The 21058-nt window shown below is 34.3% G+C and overlaps 1 protein-coding gene across 6 annotated transcripts in view; it reads right to left on the bottom strand.

The window, feature by feature from the left end:
* Positions 1 to 19413, bottom strand: part of LOC120270469 (protein GRIP) — a 61132-nt gene extending 41719 nt beyond the window's left edge. For 2 of the 6 annotated variants that reach the window (XM_039277516.1, XM_039277501.1), the window contains exons 1-6: positions 19245 to 19412; positions 18495 to 18965; positions 16774 to 16889; positions 12884 to 13053; positions 11050 to 11143; positions 363 to 401 (exon numbers count right to left, since the gene is read on the bottom strand). In XM_039277516.1, coding sequence (XP_039133450.1) covers positions 363 to 401; positions 11050 to 11143; positions 12884 to 13053; positions 16774 to 16889; positions 18495 to 18909 — 834 coding nt within the window. In that variant the 5' untranslated portion in view covers positions 18910 to 18965; positions 19245 to 19412. Of the gene's footprint in view, positions 1 to 362; positions 402 to 11049; positions 11144 to 12883; positions 13054 to 16773; positions 16904 to 18494; positions 18966 to 19244 lie in introns of those variants that run through there. The other 4 variants (XM_039277524.1, XM_039277492.1, XM_039277510.1 and 1 more) reach the window with 4 other exon arrangements.
* Between the last annotated feature and the right edge of the window lie 1645 nt (positions 19414 to 21058).

Below are 21058 nucleotides of genomic sequence, written 5' to 3'. Positions count from 1 at the left end.
GACTCTAGTGCGTTCATCAATAAACATAATAAATCATCGCATTCCTGAAATATTTTGACACAAGAAGATCCCCATATGTCACTATGAATGAGAGAAAAAGGTTCAGATTTTGAATACGGTTGGTTTGGGAAGTTTTAACGTGTGTTTGGCCAATTGACACACTTCATAGACATACGAATTTGGATTTTTATTCATGAAAAAATGTGGTAACAAACGTTTGAGGTAATGGAAATTTGGGTGTCTAAATTTAAGATGCCACATCATTATTACATCAGATTTAGAGACAGAAAAAGCTTCTCTTTCAACCATAGAAGCTTGTTTATTCACGCATTCATCATCTTCAAATAGTAAAGTCCGCCTACCTCCCTAGCGCCGCCAATCATCTTCCTCGATCCCAATTCCTAAATTTTACACGAAGGAGAAAAATCAGCAATGCAATTCAATTCATGGGTCAATTTGCTAATAGAAATCAGATTCCAAGTTAGGTTTGGAACGAGAAAAACTGAATGAATTGTGATAGAATTTGAAAGACTAATTGACCCCTTTCCAGCAACAAAAGAATAGCTACCATCAGCCACCTTAACTTTCAAATTTCCATGACATGAAGTGCAGGAAAGGAAAATGGATCAATTACCTATCATATGATCCGATGCTCCTGAGTCGAGCACACAGGGAACCAAATTTTTAACATGAAAAACAGTATCTTTCTGAGCAAAATTACTAACTGCTCCACCAGAACTGCTTGTTAAGCCTTTTGAATTACTCCCTTTTGGTTGGTTTAAGAGATACTAGTGTTGCTCGATCAAGGACTTATTCAGTAATACTTTATCATTCTCTCGATTCTCCTTCATCTTCCCTTATACGGAAGCTTACAGAAGCTTTAAAAACCTTTGCCTGATTTGTCTCTCTGGCTCTTTTTTGGCTTACAATTAGATGGTATACCTTAAATATCCCAGCAAGTATCATGGGTGTGACCATTTTTATTGTAGTGATTACATCATGGTTGTCCTTATTTTCTTTAATCTCCATTAGATCGATCTGGAGCACTTCTAACAGCAAGGGCTAAAGTCTCAATGGGTCGATCACCACTCACGCTTATAGGAGCAGTATCTTCTTTTCCACAAAGCATAACTTGTTTTCTGTTGGCTTATCTGCTGACTTTTGCAAAAGCTTTATCCATAGGTGGTAGAGGTCTACGACCAAGGATCCTACCTCTCACTTCATCAAAAGTCTTGGATCAGACCCGAGAGGAACTCGTATACGCGTTCTTTCTCCAAGTGTCTTCTAAATTCAAACTTTCATCAAAGTCTTCTTAGTCGACTTTATAGTGTAGATCCAATTCTTCCCAAAGAATTTGCAATTCATTATAGTATGATGTTACCTCCATAGCTCCTTGACGTAACTCCTTTAGTTTATTCTTGATCTCAAAAACTTGAGATGCATTCTCAAGATCATAATAATTTATATTGACAACATCCCAAATTGTTTTAGCAGTGCATAGAAATAGGTATGTGTGACTTATTTGTTGTTCCATTGAATTGATTAGCCACGCCATGACGATTGAGTTGGTGAGCTCCCAATTCATATATGATAGATCATTGACTTGCAGTTGTTCCACCTCTCCACTGAGATACCCAATCTGTCCTCATCCATGAATCACCAAAAGAACCGAGCGAGACCATTGCAAAAAAATTTTACCATGTAGTTTCTGGCTTGCAATTTGCAATGATGACAAAGAACCTTCACCAAATTACTGCAACACCATCGGTGGTGGGACAAATTTGATGGTGGTTGATGAAGACATCCCATTTGCAAGTGTTTTCTTCATAGAACTCATGATTTCAATTGCATACATGAATAGTTTAGAGAGTGCAACAAATTGGTCTTCACTGGCGTTGTACCAATGGTATACGGATACAAACAACAAGCTAGTTGTTTTGGGAATTTGGGTTTTTGTTTTCTTCTCGTAGAAGAACCTAGCTCTGATACCATAAAAGTTTTTGAGGAAGAAAATTTTCTGCATATATATTCACCCTTTGACAATACACTATATATATATATAGGGATAAGATACAAGAAACAACTCTACAAGGAAAGAATAATATACAAATACGGAAAAAAAAAATCATCTCCCAAAATATGATTACAAAATCAGAAAATATCCTAAAATCTCTCTAATTGAATCTCCCAAAAATAGAAATCTTCCTACAAAGAAGAGTCAATCAAAAATTATAATGTCAACTATGTGTATATTAGTAATTTAGCTTTTTAAGGATTAAGTATAAATAAGAGGCTTAGGAGTCATATTAGGGTGATGTTGTGGTTGGTATTTTCTTAGTAGTTAGCTATTGGAGAGCTTGGTCTTCCTCTCGAATTATAGGTCAGGCTTTGTGATCTTTGATTCAATTATCAATAAATCTTTAATTGTTTTCGTTTAATTTCTATCAAATTGGCATCAAAGCTGATCCTTGTAGTGATGGTGGCTAAGGTGGAAGTATTAGAGGAAAAATTAACAAGTGAGATAGGGGAGATAAGATCAACGATTGAAGGGCAATCCTTATCTCACAAGATCGATTTTCAGCCATGGAAGAAATAATGAAGAAATTGACAAATCTGCACACTCATCCACTGATGGCTGCGCATTTGTCAACGACGGCCTAAGACGTGGCGATGGCCCCTAGCAACTTGGAGGAACGAGCAAGCGAGAGAGCATCAAAACCATCTATGGTAGAGGTCGCGCGTTCGTCATTAGCGGGACATAGAGGTTTGTTAGGAAAGGTTGGTAGCCAAGGCAAAGGATTGAATTCCGACAGTTGAGAATTAGGTAGGCCGGATTTCAGGCCTGAGTGCGGTTTTCCTTGGGTAAGACATAGCAAAAATAGGTCCTATATGGTTAGGGGTGATTGGAACATGCTGTTGTAGATAAAAAATATACAGTTATTAACATGCATTTAGTTGGTTTTTTGTTAATTAATCATGCATCCTCCAAGCTCTTGTAGTAAATTCTTCTATTCTTTATGCAAACTGCTTCTTTTGATAGTCTTTGTGTGTAGGAAGGTGGAGTTGGATCCCAAGTTCATGCTAAATAAGGGTGTGTTTCAGAGAGAAGAAGAACGATGACTCAAATGAGCCAGTCCTCTAAGATACACATTCCTTCAAACTCAGCTGGGGACCCAGTCCTTATCATTGAGTATCAGAGGCATCAAAAAGGCAAAGAAAAGAGGAAATGGAGAGTAGCGGCAGGAGGAAGGAAAAGCTTCAGAAAGACTCAAAAGAGAAGAAAAAAAAGGAGAGAAAGCTGAAGATCAAGACATTAGAGCTTCTGTGTGAAGAAAAAGGGAGTCCTTTGTTTCTTTTATGTCTTGTTGCTACATGTGATGCTACATGGACAGTCTAGATTTATGTCTTTCTCTTTCTTGTTGTAATTCAAACATGATGGCGTAAACTTTCACCCTAGGTTTGGGGTTAGCCCAAAGTGTAGTGGATGATTATGCTTATGTTTTGTAAAACTCTTTTATGATTAATGGTGAAACCTTTTGAAGTAACTTTATGACTTGCACTTGCAAATCTTGTGAATGTGAAAGCATTTTACTTGCTCAATCATAGAGATCAAAGTGAGCTGAAAGGTGAACTTGGATCTTGGATTCCTTAAGGCAAATCTTGAAATTCCTAACTAGGGTTTCTTGATGGTTTATTAAATGGTTTTTAAGCTTAATGGTTTTATGAGAATTTTGCCACCACAAAAGTAGGTGTTAGCTAAAATCAAAACTTGGCTCTTGAAAAAGAGTGGCAAGTATTTAAGGACCATTACCCTTCAAAGTGTTTTGCCTAGGCCTAACAGAAACTTAGCATCTCCTCCCCTACTCTTGTGGTGAACCTCCAAACCTAGGACTACTGATATCTGAATTTTAACCTCTACAACCCTGCCTCTTCACACTCTCAACACTTGTAATTTGTAATTCCATTTTTTTAGTTCATTTTCACATTGTTTATTTGCCTAAATAGCATATGGTTGCAATCGATCAGTAATCCACACTTGGTCTTCGAGGGATCGACAACTTAATTATTACTTGGCAAAATGTGCACTTGCGGCAACATAACACATGCTTTGGGAAATACAAGGGTGAGAAAACTACACATGCCTATCTTTGAGGACGAAGATGCGTATTGATCAGTATACTGCATCCCGACATATTTTGCTGTCAGTAGGCTCATGGAAAGAATAAAAAGCAAATGGCAGTGGCCTTGTGTTTGTTAAGGAAGGCATTAATATGGTTATAATGGCCTGAACGACAACCACTTAGATCTTAGGGGGAGTTAAGGATTGTTTGTTTGAGCAATTTCAAGCCATTCAACGAGATTTACATGAGTAGTTTTTTGCCTTAATCCAAGAAAGGTCAGTAATAGAATATAAAGAGAAATTCAAACATCTTTTGGGCTGTTAGAAATATCCTAAGTGGCATTCAAAGGAAATTTTATAAAGGGGTTGACACCAGAGATCCGAGCAACGTTAAGACTATTGAGGCCGAAAAGGCTGGGAAAGACCACGGAGTTAGCCCAAATGATCAAGAATAACAACATAACAGAAAGATCCAATAGGAATATTTTAAGTGGATTTCCTCACCAGAGCTACACCTCGGTAAATGAACAACAAACTCGGGTATCAGAGGTTCAATGAGAAGCGCTGAAGAAATAGATGAATCAAAGCTCATCCGGGCGCAACTTTCAAATGTATCACTAAAACGGAGATGCAAAATAAGCGGGAAAAAGGGTTGTGTTTTCCCTGTGATGAGAAGTACTCTTCAGGACAATGTTGCAAAGAAAATACTTTACAAGTTCTAAAAGTGTGGTGAAAAGGAGAATGTTAGTGAAACAGATGGAGTGATCAAAGAAGATCCCCATCCAACAACAGTTACCTAGATTCCACCATGAGGGCAAGGTGTCTTTTTAGGAGAGAAGTAATGTTAAGCCTGATCCAAATAAAGATTTATATTAGGCCTAAATACGAAAAGGAAGAGTTATTAGAAATTAAAAAGTCTGTTAGGGGTATATTAGTAATTTAGTTTTCTAGGGATTAAGAATAAAGAAGAGGCTAAGGAGTCATATGAGGGGTCATAGCGTGGTTTGTTGTTTTTGTTCTTAATAGTTAGTATAGGAGAGGTTGGCCTTCCTCTCAAATTATGGGCCAAGCTCTTTAAACTTTGATTCAATTATTAATATATCTTCAATTGTTTTCGTTTAATTCCTATCAATTTCCTCACTGCAAAATATTTATACAAAAGATGGAAAAACAAACATTAAGGAAGGTTAAAGAAAAAAGATGGTTAAACCTAATTTATTAGAGTGCATAAAAAGCAGTGATATTAAGCATTTTAGATCTAATTCCCTAAATAATTCTTCTACTTTTCCAAACTTACAATTTTAGTCACTCTACTTTAAATTGTTACCCATTTAGTCCCTCTACTATTTTAATTGAGCCATGTTAATCCCCCTCAAGAAAAGGGACTGACATTACTCAATTAAAATAGTAGAGGGACTAAAAGTTACAATTTAAAGTAGAGAGACTAAAAAGGTAACTTTGGAAAAGGCGGTTCAGGGAATTATACCTTGATATACAAAAGTGACGCCTAACCCATTAACAAAGATGCATGCTTCTAAATTATTCAATAAGACTATCTTCAATAAATTTATGGTATAAATATCAAAATGGTCCCTCTATTTTGTGTTTTCCGCCCTTTTAGACCCTATAATATAAAATCCGCCCTTTTGTTTCTCGTATTAACATATTTTCGTCCTTTTTGGCCACTCTAGTTTAGGGATGGGCATGGGGCCGGGAGTCCCCGCCCCCATTTTGAGCGGGGAATCCCCGATTTTCTCCCCCGCGGGGACGGGGGTGGGGGAATAAAATTCCCCGGTCACCGTAGTGGGGCGGGGACGGGGAGTGATCTCCCAGCCCGGAAATATTATATATATATAATAATATATTTGTTGAAATAAAAAATAAAAAATATATATAATATAATACAATGTTTGTTATTAATAATGATTAGTCTCAATTAATACCTATTTTTATAGATTTTTTTCTTTAGATTATTGGATTTTTGTAAGAAATGTGTTAAAATAAAAATTAAAAAATATATAATATAATGTCATGTTTGTTATTAATAAAGATGGTGTTCTAATTGGTATCTAAGATTCTAAGTTCATGAATTTAAACATTAGATTAGTGGATTTTTTTTAAAAAAAATTGTGTTGGGTGGCCTGAGCGGGGATCCCCGCCCCTGTGGGGCGGGAGTGGGGGCTTCCTCCTCCCTGATTCCCCAACTGAGGCAGGGACGGAGAATCCCTGCCCGAGATGGGGGAGTGAGTGGGGGATCCCGTCCCTACTCTAGTTCATCAGCTGAAAGAACCAAAAGAGCATATTCGTCAATTGGAGGGACCAAAAGGACAGAAATTCGCAAATACGAGGATCAAAAGGGCGGATTTTTTATTAGGGCGAAAACCGCAAAATAGAAGGACTATTTTGATATTTTGGCCTAAATTTATCCACTCTAATTCATACATTTAATAATTGGCATTCAGATGAAAAATTGATTAGCAAGAACTTTGAAACCAGCTACAAAAACCCTATGATGAAACTATGCCTGAGAGTATCAAGTGAAGATCCAAAACCTACATGTCTCCCAATTGTAGTCTTTTTTCCTTCTATTTTTCTTTGCATATATTTTTTGAAGCATGTGGTGTACTTTCTGCCTTTTAGATTAGGATCACAATTATTTAAGAATTTTCTTCAAACATGAGAATTGACAACCAAATATTTAGAAAACAACAACAAAATAGTTCTGTGAAAAATGAATTGTTCATACATAAAGGGTTTACTAAAAGGTCAAAATAGATTGTCCCCTTCTATTCACGAATTCATTTTAAACTATCATGAACCAGAACCCTTCTCATCAAAACAATATTTACATGCATGCATAGGTCAACATCTACCTTTTATTAGAGTACTATTCTTTCCTCACTAGTTATACTCCATGATATTGTTGCTTTTTCTACCATTTTTTAGTTTTACCATGGAATAAAACAAACTCATTATATTAAAAATGAAGGGTTAAATAGTTTGATCCCTAAGGATTAAAAGTTAAAACCCAAATCTATGACCAAAATCATAAAAACAACACTTCAGGCCCTCCGTTCATTGAATAGTTATCCTCATGATAGCTAAAACTAGAAAGAGTTACTCCAGTCATATTCAAAGTACACTTTTTTTTAATCAATATCTGAATCCCTGGTTCTTCAGCTTCTTCCTTCTCTATTTCTCCCTGTCATCTATTTTATACTTATTTTGCTCTTTCAACTAATCCTTCTCTTTTTCATCTTTCTAATTGCTCATTTTGCTTCTCTATGCTCATACTCACCTCATCTCTCTTCTTTCCTTCAACTTTTCTTCACTCTCCCTATCATATAACTCATGCACATCCCTAACAAGGCTACACCACATTTATGCCAACACCTAGCACTAGAACCACAATCGCTTGGTTCACTACCTCATCTTCATCCTTCTAAACCCACTTAAAGAGCAAAAGATGCACAAGTCTAGCTTCAACCATTTCTTAGCCACTTAGCTGAACCAAAAGCAAAGATACTGCTAAGGTTTGCTAGAAGATGATTAAGAAAGAAAAGAAAATATGGGATATTCTTTTATAGGAGGCCAAATTAAAAAATTTAAAAAAAAAAACCCTAATCACCAGGTCATTCATTCATGACATCTACAATAGTAAGGCCAATTTTAAGGATCTAAAATCTATGTTTCTAAAACCTAAATGCTAAAGTTCTCCACTGATAAGTGCTCAGGTATACATGCTTTCATACTTTAATTTGGAGCACTTAGCTAGTTCTTAAGGCTTGATTTTATCATTTTGATGCATAGCTTGTTTGCGTTTTACGTTCAACCCATTTTGGGGGCATAATAGGTGAAAGGAACAAGTTTGGTGCAAGTTAGGATCGAAACTGAGCCAAAATGAATAATTTCTGATAGAAACACAACTTTTACACAGATGAAGCCACAGGAGAAGCCAACAGGAATCAAAAAAAGCCTAAAACAACAAGACTGAGCTTGGCACATTGGCCCACACCCTTTGCATGGGTAATGCTGTGGGCATGTTGAACCCATGCATAAGTTCTAGAGCAGTGGCACCAAACCCGTGCCGAAATATGGTGGCCCCTTTCATCTCGTTTCACATTTACATGTGACAACTTTTACACGCCCTGTGTTTACTCCGTGTCTAGGCCCAATTAGAGTGCCTATTTAAAAATTTTTATCTAAGTTTTTAAAGCCCCCTCCTTTTGTTAAAAAATTAAATAGTGCAAATATGGTTGAACGAAGAGCTAAGAGTCTTTACTACAACTATGATAGACTGTATTCGGGCATCAAGGTAAATAATTATTTTGGGTAGAAGGGTCGTGACAACGCTGTACAAGACCAAGGTAATAGTAGGGAACCTGAAAAACCGTTGCATGCAATAATAGGCAACCAAAGGCATCTATGCGCGTTTGCTACTTGGGAAGATGTTGCTTCTTTTTGTGTGACTATTTCGAGGTTAAGGACAAGCTCTTTTTCATGAAGGGAAGAAATATTACATGGCCCATAGGAGAAGTTAGACGGAAAAGAACAGAAACAATAATTTTTTGCAAATTAGAAGAGTCAAATTTAGCAAGTACTTGAAATAATAATTTTATTCCAAATCAGAAGAGTCTATTTTAACAAGAATTTTTAGAAGTCCTTAATTGTAGCCTTACAAGAATAATTTCCTATGTAGCCTCTATTTAAGTGAATAATTAGATGAGAATAAAGGTAAGCAAAAACTTGCTCGAATTACAAAGGATAAGACTTTCTGCACCTTAACGATTCTATGGTTTAAAACTCTCCATTATGAACATCTTTGTAATAAGTAACTAAACATTTCATTGGTTGTCCTAATAATGAGAGCTAAAATTTATGTTTGAATTTCATGAATGTAATGGAGAAATTCATTGTGAATCTATCGACCATAGGCAAAGGGGATTGAAGCTCTGAATATGGATAAAACATCTGCTTTCTTTCGTCATAGGACTACAACCGAAGGCATAGTGCTCACCCTTGGATAAGAGGCATTTAGTGCTCACCCTTAGGGAGGAATTCCTTGAATGTAATGGACTCATGCTTGATTAGGGTTGGAGCGAAATCTCAACTAAATCTTATATTAGACTAGGTGACGGTAGCTTTGAGAAAAACATTGATATTCTTGTAAAGTCTCCACAGCCCAATCCAACCTCAAATTAATCCGGCATTAAAGTTTAGATGCTTAAGAAATATGAAGGGGAATCAATTCCAGGATCTTCTCCATTGATTGAGTACTGCAGTAAGTAAACACTCAGTGAAGCCAGAAACCGATCATCCATCTTTAACGCTCCATGGGAGCTTTTGTAAATTAGGCTTTTCTTCATAAGATGACAACCAGAGTACGAATAGTTAGATTTTTCTAAATGTTATTTTATACAATACATAGGAAACCATGGTAAATTACAAAAGCCACCCTAATGTGTAACACGGAAATACTTAAATCTTCCGGTTTTAAAGGTGTATAATTTACTCCATTAACAACTTGCCAATTACCTTTGCCATGTCATTTTACCCACAGAAATTTTCTAGCAATATATATATATATGGCAGTCTTTTGATTTCACCAATAGATTAGAAAAAAAAAACGTGGGCACTATCCACCCTCCTTCCCAACTGTTTGGCCACCTCAATGGTTGTGTACATCTATTGCCATCATGGCCAAAGAGAGAAGGGTCACCCAAGCTGTGGTAATTAGAAGAAAAGGCTACAATGTACGAAACATAGGGCAAAGATATATATATCCATATAATCCCAAGGAGTAAAGTACTTAACCTCAAGGTTGGTTTTGGATATGTAACTAAACTAGGTTAATACAATTTTTATTCTTTTTGTGAGAACTTTGTAAAACACAGCTATTCTAAATTAGACCATAAAAATGTTACTCCCAATGCTATTTAAAATTAATCAAAGGTGTTTAGAAAGCCAACTAAGAGCAGTGTAGTTAGAATCTTGATACGAATCGTAAGATTCATATCGATTTTCATCCGTGACGGTTTGAATCTTATAAAAGAATCGAAATTGATCCAGAATCGTTAATGAATCATTTGAATCGGTCCCAAATCGGTTGAATCGATATGAATCGAGAAGATCAACGATTCCTAGTTGATACAAGTTTTGAATTTAAAAGAAAAAAGAAAAAGACAAATTAGCTCTTATTTAATTAATCTTTAAATTTGTTATCGAAAAAAAAATTCAAAGATTAATTAAAAGGTAATGCTTTCTTTTAAAATTTTAATATCAAATTAATTTGTTATCTTAAAAATCTTGTTAAGGAAAGAAATCTTCTTTTTTATTATTTTATTAATTTTTAAAATCTGAACTATTTTTGAAATAACTAATGTTTTTTTTTAATATAGATGGGTTTGCTTAATACTTGAAAATGTCATCCACGCTTAAAACAGGATTCAAGATTCGAATCTCGATTTGACTACCATGACTAAGAGTAACAAATTTCATTCTTAACTGTATTGCCTATTATCCCTAAAAAAGTACAACTTTAAGTTAACAACTTGTTAAGCATATATTATTTACAGAAAAAATTTTATTAGCAATTCCTTGACAGCAATTATATGTTGTCTACAAAAGCAAGTAATAATAAAAATGAAACCTATATTTTGCTTTTAAATAATATATAATAGAGGTTACACACCATGAAATGCCCATCTACTCAGCTTCTATCATTTACAAAAAGACTTAAAAGAGAGAATAAAAAATGGTTATCAATTGAATGTGGATAATGACATCTAGAACATCTCCAATGCCCAAATAGATAAAAAGCCATATAAGCATGTCCGTCAAATTATCAAAGCAGTATTAAAGCTTCATAATGCACTTCTACTCTTGAAATTTCAACTTTAGCATGGTAAAAGAAAAAAGTGGGCAGGTACCTTCTCTTTGTCAAGTAGAGTTTGTTGTACTGCAGCTAGTGCACTCTCCTTAGCATCCAATATAATATGCATCTCATCCACATTTTCTCGGAGTCTGAATATGAGTCACACCAAAAATTTAAGAAAACAAAATAAAAGAAAACGAAGAACAAACCTAGTAATGACAACATCATAAAGCACCTAAAAGAAAATTCCAATAAAAGAAGTGGATGTAATTTCCCACCAAATAATTAGCACATGCAAAGGAAATCAAGAATAAATTGCAAAGTCGCAACCATCATAGAGATCCAGCTGAATATGAAGTTACTTAGCAACTTGATCAATCAATGTTTACCGTATTGTTCTATAAGCCACACAATCGTATGCAAATAAACCCAAAACTTCTATGAAAGATACGCTAGAAAAGTTGTATATCAATACACAAAAATATTCTACTGATATATTAAGAATAGAAATGCTAAAATTGAGCAAGCTATTGAATTTTCCGGTTTAGTGGAAAGAATGAATATATGAAACATAACTTCAAACACACAACAAAATTAAAGTTTTGCAGAATATCTTATGGATGATACATACTAAACTGTGATTGTTTCAACTATCTTGGCCCAAATTAATGCTGAATTAGTGAACTGAAGTGAGACTAGATTTTGTACAATTGGGAAGCCCCTTTGAAATTGAAAGATAAACCTAAATTAAGATTGTTAGGCTTTACATTTCAGTCTAACCATAAAAAGCAATGTGTGTGGGGAATGACAAGAAGCTTACATACTAGTGATACAAATCATGCAATACAATACAAACCGAAACACACCCAATAAAAAAACAAAACAAAAAAACAAAAAAACAAAAAACAACAACAACAACAATAATAACAAAAGTTACAAAACAAAATAAAAAAAATTGTATTTGATTAAAGATATGATTAGGAGTAATTCCGATTGAAGATAAGCGATGAGAGAGTTGTTTGATATGTCTGAATAAGCAAGTCATATAACTATTTCAAGCAATAAGAACAGTCACCAAATTCAGATTTGAATTTGCGATCAAAACACAGAGAAGAATTTAAAGGATATGAATCAAGGATCAATGGAGAAAGAGAGCGCCTGATCCATGAAAGGATCTGCACAATTGACCCCTTGAAGAATTAAATGTTCAAACTTGTGCTTATAAACTAGGAAGACACTATCTATCACTCAATTTTCTGTTCAAGCATTTAAGGCATGCTTCAAAGCTGGCCTCTGATAGGTGTTGAATAAGATTTAGTTCCTTCAAAATACTGTAAGGATCACTAACATGATATCAAACAAAAAAAATGCACAAACAAAAATCGAAAGAAAAAATTCCCACATGAATAGAGAATATCAAGGCAAGCTAAGTAGGGGGAAGTGTAAGATAAGCGATGAAGGGAGCTATGATGAACTCCTGTTAAGGGGACAATTCCACAGCTAGCATTATCTAGTAGCAATAACATATTAGTTTATCTAATTGACCAAAAAAAAAACATATTAGTTGATTTCAAAGGACTCTAAGAGTCCACAACTTGGGAATCTTGCTATTTAAGCATTATGCAAAAAAAGCTCAAGACTATAAATATCTCAACGAGAAGAGCTCCAAACTTGCACAAGCCAAAGCCACGTTTGCTACAAGAAAATTCTGTAACTTGGTTAACATAAAAGAGTACTGCATGGTGAATATAAGACAAAGTCAATTTTGCAAAGAGACAAAAAACAATAATAAGAAATCACACAATAAGAAAGAGGGATAAGCAACGAAGTAAAATTCTTATTTTTCCTTCAAAACAAAAACAAAATAATAGGTAAAAAGGAGATGATACTTCTTGTTTGCTGCCCGCAATTGTTGCCTCTCAGAATCCATTAAACGTAAAGCCTCATTGGCCTGTTGGCGAGTCTTCTCTATGTCTTGTTGTCTCAATGTTTGCTGATTCGAAGCTTGCTCCACCAAAACATTCATTTCTTGAACCCGAGTTTCTAGGTCATCTTTTTCCTATTTATAATAGCTGAACATCAATACTGTGGCTAAACTTATACAACTAGCATAAGGTACATATTAGATCCAATAGCACAAAAGAAAGAAATGTATCTAGTACAAACCACAATTTCATAAAAATGTTGGAGAAATAAAAAGTGAAAATTGTATGTATATATATACATATGATATAATTCTCTAAATAGTCCCTCTATTTTTTCAAACTTACCCTTTTAGGGCCCGTTTGGATTGCGGAATAGGAATGGGAAAGGGGGAAATGAGAAGAAAGGGAGGAGTGTGAATGAGAATAGAGTGAAAGGGGAGGATAATAATAAAGGTGTTTGGTTGGAGGATTGAGAGCTAGGAATATAAAAAAGTAGGAGAGAGAAATATAGTATAATTATACCTTTGCCCTTTTATACAAATGAGATAATATTTTAGAAAATAATAGTTTATATTTAATAGTAAATAATAATTATAATTATCATTAAATATTTCTAATATATTTAACTATTTTAATTTATTGTTATTAAATATTCATCTAATTAATATAACTTAAAATAAATTTGTCATTTTAAATAATAAATAATTAGCATGATTTATAATTATTAAGCATTTATAATATATTTAATTATTTATTTTAATTAATTAAAATGAAATATTATAAGTAATTAATATAATGTAACAAATATTTGTTATATTAATTAATAAATAAATAACGTGTTTTATTGTTATTTAATATTTTTAATATGTTATTTTTTTAATTGTAATTAACTATTTCAACTAATTAATATAATTTAATAATTATTTATTTATTAAATAAATAAATAACTAATATAAAATTATTCTTATATAGGAGGAGTATAAAAGTCATTTCTTTACCAAAGAGTCCAAATCCCCCCAATTTTGGGAGGATTGGAAATGCCCCACATGCATGCTTCTCATTCCCATGCCAACCCACTATTCACTCCTTTGTTGCCAAACATGGGTTTAAACATCATGGGTGCATGCCATTCCCACTCCCACGGCATGAATCCATGAACCAAACGCTCCCTTAGTCCTTTAATCTAAATTGTAACCTTTTAGTCCCTCTACTACTTTAAAGTAAGCCATGTCAATCCCCCTTCTTAAGGATTTAGGATTAGGGTTAAGGGTTTGGGCACTAACATGGCTAAATTAAAATAGTAGAAAAACTAAAAAGTTACAATTTAAAGTAAATGGAGTAAAAGGGTAAATTTGAAAAAGTAAAAGGACTATTTAGAGAATTATACCTATATATAAATGTAGATTCTGCATCTTAAACCCCCAAGAAAGCACTTCAAAAAGGTAGAATATTATAAGTTCCTTCTCATTTGGTCTCCATTACAATTACAACTAAAATGCATCACTATGAGTCATATATCATGGGAAAGAAGAAAAATGATCATAATAACATCCAGATACTTTCACAGGCTACACTCATTAATAGCACAAGAACTTGGGACTTTCTCTTCCAATCTTGTGCAAGGCGAACTGCCCTTTCTATTGTAAATCATATGTAAATGTAGATGACTCAAGCATTGCAGTCACTTACACAGCTTGTGCAGCCATCCTTCACATGAAGGTGCTGAAAAACACCTTTTTTTTTCAATTTTTAATTTGTTTTGGCCTGTTAAAATTATAGCCATCCATAAGTGTCTTGGCTTGGTAAGTCTCTTGGCTTAACTTTTACTTCAATTAATTTGCCCTCGATTATTGATACCAACCTTAGCTCAAGGAGCAAATGCTGAACTTTTTGAAAATACCCAAATAAAAATGCCTTTCAATCGAATCCACAGCATCATGCACTAACAGATTCTGAATAATTAGAAATTTTGGTGGTGTCCTCTTTGTCCATGCTCTTTACATAAAATGGAGCTACTGGATAGCAGCATTTTGTAACAAGTTCATCAACTTTCCCTCTCTAATAATTGTCTCAGGGTGATGGTTTGATAATTAAAATTTTTATTTTAATCTTTATTTTATTTTATTTTATTTTATTTATGTTTCCCTTCAGATTCCTCTCAGAAGAAAAGATCTCTAGAATATATCCCTACAAGCACAAGAAGTAACTTAATTGATTAAGTTTGATAGAAAATAGTATAAATATACCCAAATTAGTCTATCCTAGCAAAAAGGATGTCCAAATTAAATATCTCAGTCAATAGCATGTTAACTAACATGTCCATGTACAGATTTCAGTATGATAAAGAACATTCATTTCGGAATAAAATCGAAGATTGTTAGATTTTATATTTTTGGTACTAGTGGGCCCTATATGGGCTCTATATGGCTTAGGGGTCTTACACCAAAAAGTCTCAAGACTTAGTGGCTCAACCCCTATACCTATATATAAACTCATTCATACTTATCACACAACCGAGTGTGATGCTATATTTCCAACACCCTCCCTCAAGTTCAACACGGTCGAACTTGCTTTCGACTTGTACCTGTAGAGGCTGCATTTACTGTGATTCGTACACTACTTTGTGTCTCAGAGGTCCTACACACATGGACTTGTACACTACTTGTGTCTCAGAGATCCTAACCAACTTGTGTAAATATATATTGGGCTCCACTATATTTCTCTGATACCATGTTAGATTTCTATATTTTGAAACTAGTGGGCCCTATATAGGCTCTATATGGGCTTAGGGGTCTTACACCAAAAAGTCTCAAGACTTAGTGACTCAACCCCCTGCACTCTATATATAAAACCCATTACTAATTCTATCACACAACCCGATGTAGTACTATATTTCCAACACTCTCCCTCAAGTTCAACTCGATCGAACTTGCTCGGACTCTGTACACCGTAAGTCTGCATTTACCGGATTTGTCAGCACTACTTTTGTGTCCTCGGAGGTCCCTACACATGGAGGTTTTACACACATGGACTTGTACACTACTTGTGTCTCAGAGGTCCTACACACATGGACTTGTATACCACTTGTGTAAATATATTTTGGGCTCCATTATATTGCTCTGATACCATGTTAGATTTTATATTTTTGGTACTAGTGGGCCCTATATGCGCTTAGGGGTCTTACACCAAAAAGTCTCAAGACTTAGTGGCTTAGGGGTCTTACACCAAAAAGTCTCAAGACAATAAAGATAGCAACCTATGAAGAACAAGTGTGGCAATGGTGCTTATGGAAGCATCTCACAAGCCACCGAGACAAAGACTATCAGATGGAGTCAATGATAAGGGATGGAAATAATAGTGGTAGTAATACAGCATAATTGTCATTGAATGGCATTGGATAGATGGGAAAATGAAGGCAAAGAGCAACAAATTATCGCATATGGCGTCCGTCAAAGCATAATAGTATATGAATATTGATGGTATACACCAAAAAGCATCTCTAATTGTCAATGTACCATTAATAATATTGTCATCGTCCATAAGCCCCAAAAAACACCCTAAAAAAATGCTTATGCTCCTTCTGAAATCTATTAGTGCGTCTTTTTTTAAAGCCATTGACTAGTCTAAATCATATTAATATAGTTTGTATAAACTATTAGCAAGAGAACAAATCCAGTTATGAATAAAACTTCGACATTTAATGTAGATCTAAGATCACCTTATGATCTTTGAAGTTAAGAAAAGGCATCAGGAAAAGGAATGTATAAGATGTTTTATGTTAACAGTTCATGTGCGTAAATCTATTGAGAATGCAATGAGAAGTTTTCGATGAGTTGACAAAAACATAAACTAACCTTTTGCAGCTCTTGGATCCGTTGCTTTGCACGCTTGTGAAGCCTTGAAAACTTAGAATCAAGCTCAACATATTTATCATCGCGTTCCTTTATTTCTTGCTCCATCTTTTGTTGAGCTACAAAAATTAAACTATATACTAGTTTGAGACTTCAAAGCAAGAAAACCCCAAATAAATAATTTAGCACAATATGTGGACTTAGAAAGAACAATAAAAATATTAGTGGCAATTTTCACTTTAGAAAATAATCAAGCTATGGGTTTATCCAACGAACTGTGAAAGAAAAATTTAACCAGAAGTAATATGCATTTCTAGATGCCACCAAAGTATGTAATGAAAGATGATTTTCGAAGCCTTCCTCAATAATCCTAGATTAATTATTTTTAATAACTTGTTATATAAACAAAAATTATTAGACAGCAAAGCAGGCCCATCAAACAGAAAAAGGCCCTAATATCTGCAATGCAAAGGAATAGGGAACAAGGTATCTTAGATTATACAAACATATACATCTTAGAAATGAGTTGGAAAAGTTTCTAAGATAATATTTGTGAGTTCAATATAAAGAAAATAATGCAGTCATATTCAACTAAGGAATGAGTTGAAAATTTTTCTGAGATAATATTTGTTAGTTCAAGATAAATAAAATTATTGACCAATATAGTAGTAATATGATGAAGAATGACCTCCTGTAGAGCCATACCTCTGAAATTGGGGAAGATTTTGATTGTGGTCAAATTCTATGGTTTCCAAACAGCTAAAATGATGCTGACATGCCTTCATAAGTTAAATTTATTGAATTTCAAATGCAGAAGTTACACTTTGATATATAAAGTGATCCATTTGAATCTTAAACAGTAATAGTTATTTCCAAGAATCTTAAACAACAATAGTAATTTCCAATCATACTTTATCTTGAAGTGCATCATAATGTCAGATTATGCTTTCTCATAAGAGGAAAAACTGTAACCATTACCCTTTTCCATAGTATTTACATCGAGATTTCTTCCCACTTACAACTACTATTGTTTTCCCACTTTCATTATTAGTGGGTGGGATTAAACCACGTCACTGGTATCAACCCAACTCTTTAATCCCAATCATATCCCTATGTTTCTTTTCATTGCCAGGAGGTGGCTATATGCAGCACAATAAAAACTGAAGAATATGGTGCAGAATTAATGATGGTGACAAGGTAAAGGTAGCCACATTGTTGATATAAGTATAAGATAAAACTATTATTTGGCTGAATTCACTTTTCAAATTACAAACTACCATTCTTCAGTGGTGATTCAAAGATGTCGCTCTATATTGTAGAGATATATTGGCTTACTTGTCTTCATTTTCAATTGCTCTATCACTAGGACCCTTGTCTAAGATCGTGTACAACAACAGTGCAAAGAAAAGCAAAAAAGTGAAATACAATGGAGCAAATATCTTGAGAGAGAGAGAGAGAGAGAGAGGTCTGTAAGCTGATAATTTATCAATTCAACAACGGAAGCATGGAAGCAATGTGACAATTTTAGCATGCATGCCAAACAACATAACTTCATATAACTTCATAACCAGCATTAGAGTTAGCAAAGTAACCAAACATATCAATCTAAATAAGTTTAGAGATCCATTCATCTAATTTTCACAAAACCCATATAATACCAACTACTATTGTTATCAATATCAAGTGAAGTTTATGAAGCTGGTTAAAGCATCATGACAGCCAACCTTGAGCAAGTTTTTCTGAAAGTCCTTGAACCTTTGAATCAGCATCAGCACACTGAGCTCTTAGATGTTCTAAAGCATCCTCCGCTGCCTTCTGAGTTTCTTTCTGCTCCTGAATTTCTTTATTGAGACACTTTATCTTCTCATGCAATTGATTCAATTGCTCAGAATCTCCTCCCTCTTTCGCTACAGCATCAATTGACCCAAGTACAGGCAAGTTAAATGAACCTATCTGAGCTTTCAGGTAATCATTCTGGAAACTAAGCTCAATGACCATTCTCGTAAGATCCTCATCGGTCTCATCTGTGATAACATTCCAATGATGCACACCATTTTCATTGCCAGCATAACCAACAGTACCAATCAACTTGTTCTTGGCAGCACCCTCCATTACAACTTCTGCCATTCCATTACTCATATCGTCCTCAACATTCACTTGCTTCTTATACTACAAACTTGAATCCAACCAACTACCTATCAAGCATACACAAACAAATGTCCATCCTCGTCATCAATAAAAAATAAAGAAACATCCACGCTGGTTAAATTCACAAACAGTGATGATCATCACCAAAAATAAAATTAAAATAAAAAAAACACAAGCAATTCGATTTCTTGAAGATTGGATTTCAATTCAACAGAAGGAATACATATTTGTCAATGATCATCCATGTGTCAAGCTCAATAACGAGATCTGGGAAAGTTGAATTCAAGAAAGGAGAGAAAGAGGGATGGATCTGGGAGAAAACTAACCTGAGATTCGAGATGGTGATTTTTTCCGCTTTGCTTTTCTCTCTCTGTGGCTTGTATCTCTTCTGGCTCCGGCGATGAAACCGGGAGATCTGGAAGCCGGTCGGATGGGACCGTGAGTGAGGTTGGGTCAATTGTTAAATCACGCAAGGGTAATTGTGTCCTATCGATAAATGAGTTTGAAGTATATGTATTGTGGGGAAGCTGTTTCTCATTAACTTATTTATTATTTCAATTTTTGTATAAAAACAAGAAGCGCGCACCCGTATTTTCCTTCCCGATCAGAATTCAAAGCATCCCAAATTTCTGTAAACAAAGAAAATGAACTGATTAATTAAAAATATTTATAAAATGCTTTATAAAGAAAATTTACTTGAATGAAGATTTGTTTATTGTTTAAGAAAATTTACTTGGATGAAGATTAGTTTATCGTTTTACTTGCACACATTTTCCCATAATTAAATATTATTTAAGTTCAATTTAAATAATTTGATTTTTGAGAAATGAGATAAGACACGGATAGGATTTGTTTGAGTGAATAATAGGATTTGTTTGAGTTGAGAAGGAGATAAAATAACAATATGACCAATATGACCATATTGTTGGGTGTTTGAATCCAATTATTCATGATATTATAAATTCAGGAAATTACCAAAAACTATGCACAAATTGTCCCCCTAAATTTGAGTATCTATAAAAAGTTTTTTTTTTTAAATACAATGATTTTGAAACCCTCAAGCATGTAACCGGATTGACAGAGTTAGTTTTAAATTTTTTTGGACGAAATTGTCCTTTACATGGAAAGTTGTGGCAAGTGTGACATCGTTTGACCATAAAGCCCTTAGCAACAATAATTTTTTCGCTTTGAAAGGAAGCGGTTTTCTCTTTTTGGGTAATCCTGAGAGAACACTATTACTGGCACCTATTATTTTCTCTCTTCGCCTCTTCACTTTTCCCTTTCCAAAGTTGCCAACCTCGACATTATCTGTAAGACCGAACCACTGTCTCGAAGGAGAACTCCTGCTCAACTCTTTGGAATTTTATTAGTTTGCGCTCTAAGGTATTGAGGCGAGGTGGACGCCATTGAAGAAGTTGTGCAGTTTTATTTTGTTTTTACATTCTGTGGGTTTTTTTTCCCAATTTGATTAGTAAAGTATCCTATTAGAAAGAGAGATTTTTCAGTTTTATGGTGTGATTATTGGATGATATTGTAGTTTGCAGGGAGATTTTCGGCTAGGGTTTTCTTTTATTTTTCATTTTCGTCTGTATACACGATTGGAAAGCGATAATGTTGTGCTGAAGGAGATTTTTTGATTGTTATGCAATCTCATTGTGCTATGTAATGTTTATAATGTATATTTCCCCTTTAATTTGATATGGTTGCAATATGTAGTGTTTAATAGTATTAGTTTAAAAAATTAGTTTTCCATTTAAGAATTGAGTTTTCCCTTTAAAAACATAGCTTTCCGTTTAAGAGTTCTGAATAGATTTTTTGATTGTTATGCAATCTCATGTGTGTGTGTGGTCTTCATTGTGTTGTGTAGTGTTTATAAGGTATGCTTACCCTTTAATTTGATATGGTTGCATTATGTAGTGTTTAATAGTATCAATTTAAGAAATGAATTTTCCGTTTAAAAGATGAGTTTTCCGTTTAAAAAATAGCTTTCCGTTCAAGAATTCTTAGTACTGCTTAATATATTTCTATTGTCATAGGCTTTTGATTATGGCGGTCACCCTAGTTAATGGGTGGTGCTACTTGACACTAGTAATGAAGACTATGGGTGAATTGAAAGTTCACATGAGTGGACGACACTGGG

The sequence above is a fragment of the Dioscorea cayenensis genome, chromosome 2, assembly GCF_009730915.1.
Source record: "Dioscorea cayenensis subsp. rotundata cultivar TDr96_F1 chromosome 2, TDr96_F1_v2_PseudoChromosome.rev07_lg8_w22 25.fasta, whole genome shotgun sequence".
NCBI lineage: Eukaryota > Viridiplantae > Streptophyta > Magnoliopsida > Dioscoreales > Dioscoreaceae > Dioscorea > Dioscorea cayenensis.
This window is presented reverse-complemented; position numbering and strand designations above follow the sequence as displayed.